This window comes from Porites lutea, chromosome 2, assembly GCF_958299795.1.
Source record: "Porites lutea chromosome 2, jaPorLute2.1, whole genome shotgun sequence".
NCBI lineage: Eukaryota > Metazoa > Cnidaria > Anthozoa > Scleractinia > Poritidae > Porites > Porites lutea.
The window spans coordinates 53,782,109-53,788,750 of record NC_133202.1 but is presented as its reverse complement, the minus strand read 5'-3'; the positions used below and the strand labels follow the sequence as shown (position 1 = coordinate 53,788,750).

The 6,642-nt window shown below is 39.7% G+C and overlaps 2 protein-coding genes across 2 annotated transcripts; one reads left to right on the top strand and one right to left on the bottom strand.

Annotated features, from left to right (window-relative positions):
- The first annotated feature begins 275 nt into the window (after positions 1 to 275).
- LOC140927204 (uncharacterized) lies at positions 276 to 2,478 on the top strand. The gene is made up of 4 exons (XM_073376846.1): positions 276 to 729; positions 806 to 913; positions 1,578 to 1,824; positions 2,120 to 2,478. The coding sequence occupies exons 1-4, from the start codon at positions 328 to 330 to the stop codon at positions 2,374 to 2,376; spliced, it is 1,014 nt and encodes a 337-aa protein (XP_073232947.1). The 5' UTR covers positions 276 to 327; the 3' UTR covers positions 2,377 to 2,478.
- A 344-nt stretch (positions 2,479 to 2,822) lies between these two features.
- LOC140926425 (uncharacterized) lies at positions 2,823 to 4,640 on the bottom strand. The gene is made up of 4 exons (XM_073376169.1): positions 4,280 to 4,640; positions 4,073 to 4,182; positions 3,197 to 3,307; positions 2,823 to 2,954 (listed from the first exon to the last, which is right to left on the bottom strand). Exons 1-4 carry the CDS (start codon positions 4,638 to 4,640, stop codon positions 2,823 to 2,825), a joined length of 714 nt encoding a protein of 237 aa, XP_073232270.1.
- Positions 4,641 to 6,642: the final 2,002 nt, after the last annotated feature.

Genomic DNA, 6,642 nt, shown 5'->3' with positions numbered 1-6,642 from the left:
TACAGAAAGAATTCACAACTCCTTTTGAAGAAATTTCCCCGCAAGAGCTAAACAAATGCCTTGAAAATTTAATTGTCGGCAAGAATAAAGCGACGGCCGCAGCCGCCCGGTCATTACGCGCCAAAATTGTAAAAAAATTGTAAAAATCATCATTTTTGTGCTCAATGATGTCACTGTTTTAGTATATACTAAAACAATTATTCACCTCAGTGTCGGTAGCTAGTCGTGGATATCCAGGACTAGCCACCTCCACTTCGGTGAATAATTGTTATACACCTATTTCAATTAAGGTTGCTTCGGCGAAGAATGATTCATGATGCATGATCCATGTTTCATAGCGCGCGGTGCATTACGGGAGCAAGCGCAGTTTGTAACATGCCCGCGCCATACTCTGAAGACCTCCGTTGGAGGGCGATTTGGATCAGGCATTTTTGTGGGTATTCAGAGGAAGAAACCTGTTTCCATCTTGGGATATCCAAATGGACTCTTAGGCGCTACTTACATGGTTATTTTGTTTCTGGTGATGTGAAAGCAAAGAAGATCGGAAGACCTCTGGGAAGCTTGCATTTCCAGCCGCCAGAAGAGCTTATAATTATGGAGGCAGTTCTGGAAAATGCAACAGTGTCCTTAAATGAAATTTTTGATCAAATTTACAGAAGCACAGGCTCCGAATTCGCCCTTTCCTCTATTCATTATTACTTCCAACGCAATGGAATAACACGCAAAAAGGTAATCTTAATATTTGCCTTCCACTTGCGTGGTTAAAATTGTCTTATATTAGCCTAACGATTTGTCCAATTTATAGGTTCGACAGATTGCGTCGCAGAGAAACGAAGAACTTCGACAAATGTACTGGGCAAATATTTGTTTGTTTGATGCTGATATGCTGGTGTTTTTGGACGAGAGTGGATTTGTAAGTTGGCACACGACTTATTTACATGTACAGTCATATCGCATCAAAATTTATTTTTCTTTTTGGAAGTGTTGATCACCAGCCAAGGAAATCCCACAAATACTTAGAATAAACTATTTTGATGATATAGCTGACTTTTGTCCCGAAATTGGCCAATTTGACGCCAAAGAAATTGTTGCCTCAAAACCTGCCTCAGCAAACATGGAATGTTATTAAAATTTTTTGTCAAATCTCTTTGAACCACTTTCTCTTTACTCAAAAAATTCGTAAATTATTTAGCTTAATGTGCAAAGTGCAGTGAGTTTTTGTTTCACTTGCTTTAATTTTTCCGTTCTCCAATACAAGTCACTGGGCTTAACTGAAATCCTGTTGTTGTTTTCATTGTTGTTGTGGTTTTATACTTCGCTCATTGGAGCGGCGGGCTACATTAACCTTGTATCATCCTATGTGCGTGTGTTCAACACATGAAAGCATAATTTATGAGACGACAAAATGCAAATTCTCTTGAGAACAGCTCGAGGTCTGCATTGGGAAAACAAAACATACAAGCCGAAAAGGTCCATTTGACTTGCATTTCTGTAAGATAACGAAACCCTGAGAATCGCTTTCCCAATGCGTAACGTTGATGAATAAGACATGTTTGGGTTATTTTGGTTATTCATAGGACAAGCGGATCAGCAGAAAGTACGGCCGAAGTTTTCGCGGAATGCGGGCGGAGGTAGTGCGGCCACATGCTAATTGGGGTCCACGCATTTCAGCCATTCCCATCGCTTCAACAGAAGGCCTCCTTGATGTAGGGATCTATCGCGGAAATGTTAACAGTGATGTCTTCTTGGATTTTGTTCATGACCACTTGGCCCCTCATGTCAATCCTTTTAACGGGATAAATCCGCGCTCGATCGTTGTAATGGGTAAGTTCATTGTTCTTTGGAAAAAGATGTATAGGCTCAATTAACCATGCAGACTGATACCTTACTATTCTTTTTACTTTTATATAGTGATTATTATCTCACAAAAGCAACCAGCCCACTTAAGAATCATTACAGAGATACCAAGCTCAATACCCTGTTCAATAACAAGTGGAAAATGAACGTTAAACAGGCGTTAGCTGTAATTTTGGTAGAGGGATTTCGGCCAGGCGCAGATGCATTGAAGACAAAAGTTGAGTTATTAACCTTATCCTTTCTGTTATTATTTTGAAAACAGATAATGCTGCAATTCACCATACTGCCGACGTTGTGAGGGCAATAAACGCCACTGGTGCTCTACTCGTCTACCTCCCTCCATACAGCCCCGACTTCATGCCGTGTGAGGGAATAATTTCGCAAGTGAAGTCGTGGATCAGAGAAAATGATCAAGAATGGCGAATGTGTGATCAACCCGAAAACATGGTCATGGAAGGATTTTTAAGCGTTTTCGACGAGCAAGTGCGAAACTACATTCGACACTCAGAATATCTGTAAACTAACATGCACTCTACAGGGACGTAATTAGTCAACCAGCCCTTACAACTGACCTGTTAGCCCACTAGTACCTATGTTTTAGGCCTGCCGTGCTTAATTTGTACTTAAGCGGGTCCCGTCCTCTTGCCTCAGTGGCCCAACGGCGACGACAAGCCACTATGTATATTAACCCTCCCTGAACAAAGTGGCAAGATTTAGGCCAGGCTGTGAACGATTGACATTTAACTCTTGTGTTTGATAGACCAAGAAATAAAAGCCGAGTTTTTTCACGCAATTTCACGATTTTTATTATTCATGATTATTACGCCCACAAAAACAAAAGTGTGTTCTCTTCTGTGTTTTAACTTTCCCGACATAAATTTGGTTTTAATTTTAGCAATCGTTGTCAGAATTATTGATTTTACAGTATAGCAAAACAATGTAATGAAGCGCAGGATTATGCCTGTTTACTGGAGCCCATTCAGCTCTGTTAACAGGATGCGCTTCTGATTCTCAAATTGTGTGGAGTCCAAGACATCAGCATCCTTTAAATCTTTCAGTTCCCGTAACTGTCTTAGGATTTCTCCACGAAGCTGCACCTGAAAAGAAGGCGTAAATTCCTAATTTATAATTCTTCAAATAGGCAAAAGCAATACATTCGTTTAAAGGTTTCTCAGTTTATGGGGGAGGGGGGATTTTATCATAATCGTATTCCTAACCTATTTAATTCACGACACCTTTTTCAATATTTGTGGATCTTATTCCCCCCCCCCCCTCCCCCACCCAAATGTTATTAACTTTTAAAAATTCCTAAGGCCGTGACTCTTGGGTAATACTTCACCTTGTTCTGGTTTGCGGTGTGTGCCGCAGGCCCCTGCTGTTGCTTCGGCTTTTTGCCCATAAAAAACGAATGCTGAGGACATTCTTCTTCGCTGCTCCACACTTTATTTGCCTGCCAAAAGAACAGAATGTACAAATGACAAGCATCTTGTAAACCACAAAAATTGTTCCATCAGAAACCGCTAATTGGTCCTGCAAAAATTTCAAACTACTAATGCTAAAGCCATTGCTAAAGCCATTTTTACTGCCAGATTTAAGTCCAGGTTTTTCCCTGTGTAAATATGCGAATTGAAGCAAATTTTCAACGAATCTTCTTTTACTCGCACATCAGGTAGGATCCGACGAAGTCGATGGCAACAAGAACATACAACAAAACAATAGGTGCAGTGATTAGCAAAATAACAACACTGCAACAAGAACGTAAAACAAAACAATAGGTTCAGTGATTAGCAAAATAACAACTCTGCACGTGTATCACGTTTTTTGGTACATTTCTTTGCCTTCACTGCACGACTACCACGTCAAAATGCTAAATTTAACGTTTTGTAGAGTACGTAAGCAAGCGACGGCAAAATGTTCTTTCTCTTTCTTAACTTGAATAAGGTTCTTAGGAGTTTAACTCTAAGAAGAGTTCGCCTACTTTTACCGAAGTAAGAGAATTGGAATAATCGCGATGAAGATTAATAGTCAGAGCGCGAATCCACTTTTTATGCAACATTTTGGCAGCCCTTGTCGCCGCCTTTCTTTCCATCTGCATTTATTAGGCTTGTGTACAAGTCGTACAATAATAAACAACTTTACATTACGAGTTTATTTAGTATTTTTAGAGCTGAAAGGTTGACATCAGAAGGTAATTGGCTTGTTTTATTGGACTTACCAGCATCCTGGCCCACACTCGGAGCTTAAAATCGGGCAATTCCGAGCCATGTTTTTCCACCAATCTTTTGTACATGTCTGAAAAGTCGTCCTCCCCATCGTGCTGTTCACCTTAAAATTTAAAAGGCATGCAGATAAACGGAAAACCAACGAACAAAAACTAGCAATGCAAACGGAGTTTAAAGGAAAATAGGTTCTTAACACCTACTTGATAGGCGCAATCTTTTAGCGTTGCTGCTGGCGACTGCCGTGGAACTTTGACTTTGACGTTTGTTGGCCACTCGATCTGGTGGGGTCCATACCCATATCACTATCCACTCTTGCTTTTCGGTGGAATACGCCTCAGCCAGGGTAGTTTCATCAATAATGACAAAGCGAGTACCTCTCGGAGGGCCGTAGTAGCCTATTTCCAAGCTTTCCACGTTGGCAGCTTTGACTTTCTCGCTTACAATATAATTCTTTAGCTCAACGGCACTTGCAAATTTTGGAATTTGTTTTAACTGAAAACTTTCTTTCACAGCTTTCTTATGTTCCGCTAGGATTTTGAGACAGATGTTTATTGTCTCCATTTCGCGGGTTACTGCGCACAGGAAAACACGAAGTTAAACTTCCCCGGCCGCCTACAAAGCGATCTACCACAATGCACTGCAGGCTATGAAACATGGATCATGCATCATGAATCATTCTTCGCCGAAGCAACCTTAATTGAAATAGGTGTATATTAGTGTAACGCGCGTGAGAGCAAACATGTATCTCCATGTGCGTGAGAGCTCACATGTATCTCCATGTAACACGCGCACCATAAGTCATTAAACTACTTATTTATTTTATTTATTTACGCTGTTAGGTTTAAGACATCCTATTTTCAAACTGGATATCTCTTCCCCTGAGGGTTTTATCCAAACGGTGTATTAAATCAAGGCTGAAGACTCGCCGACACCTGTAGAATGCAAGGGAACGGATAATGGACAATAAAAGGTCAAACATCATTTAACCTCCTTGGAAATTTAGCCACCTAAATTGTCTGAGATGCAAAATATCGAGCAATATCCTCACCTAAATGATGTATACTAAAGGCTGGTAGAATAAATCATAGAAAATTTTTTACTATTTTAAGGCAACTCGTTTTCAATGGCTCCAAAAAAATAACGTTTTCATTTTTTCGTGAGTTGTATTTTACGGATTGCGAGCAGGTTTTATTCAAAAGTCATCTTAGAAATAGCATCTGAATAATTGAAATAAAAAATATTTACTCTTAGTGCTTTTACATCTGTCAAAGCTGTGCATGCAAAGTAGTATATTTGAGAGTAAAAAGCGACCTTGTTTTATTACTTCTACTCATCGAGTTCCAAACGAATGACAATTGAGCGAACAGTTGATTGGTCGAAGCCTGAGTGAGGTAAAATCCAAAAATAGCTAAGCCCTGTGATAGGTCCAAGGCTCAGGTCTCAACAGAATATCCAAATATTTCACGAAAGGAGAATGATTTAAAAGGCAGGCAGTAAATCGAAAAACGACCATTTGCTTATCATCTTAATGACGTACGTTTAATTGAAAGAAGAGGAAGCCTACGCACAGCCTATTGTTTAAATTCAAGGTGTTTACAAGTCACAAAAGGTTCATCACTTGAAGTCGTTGGAAGAATTCCTCGCTGAAATTTGTGAAGAGTATCACCGAGTATCTAGAGCCAGAAAATTTGTCTCAGTAAGCAGCTGCTGGCGATTGAGGTAAGTTGTGTAAACTGATGACGACAAAAAAGGCAGCTAGATTAAATTGTGAACTGTTGAACCCCCGGAAAGAAAAAGCGTTGTACCTCTCAATTATTTCTTGACGCCTACCGGCTAAAATCATCATTGTTTCTTAAATGTTGTTGTGTGCAATGAGCGAAAAAAGGCTTATTTGTCAAGTTTAGCTCGAATACAAAAGGAAATCATAACAAGCTCAACTTCGCATCATTTTTTCCCAGTGTTAAAAATTAGAAATTTAAAAACGCATGAATTTTTTATCATGTCACACCCGTGTTGTCACTATTATTATTTTCAGAAAAAAGCACTGCTGATTTGCAACTTGGCTAGTTTTGCAGCACAAAATTATCGTTTAATGGTCATACAATCCTCTTTTGGCCCCAGATGTTACAGTGTTAAAGGCAAAGTTAGGTATCAAAATTAATTTTTGTCTGCTTATTTGCACATTCTTGGGAACTGGATCCAACAGGAGGTGACCCTGCATAATTAGCTCTTTTACTCAAGATGGCGTCTGCGTGCCGGTTGTCATTTATTGCCTGAGTTTTAAACAAGTTTTTATAGTTGTCACCAGCAGTTCGAACCAAAAAGTTTGTGGTCAAAGTAGATTCCAACACACAGAGGAAACAAGCAACAACATTGAAAGGGTCATCAGGAGGAACAGTGGTGTCAGTTTGAAAAATATCGAGGCCACCTGTTTTATTGGATGGAAGACTTGTCATGATTAGTTACGCCGGAATAAAGCGTGTTCCTTTTCTAGCTGATCAAAGGTACTACTTTCAACAGGTGCCATGTACTTGGTTATAAACCTGGCGGTAGCTGATATGTT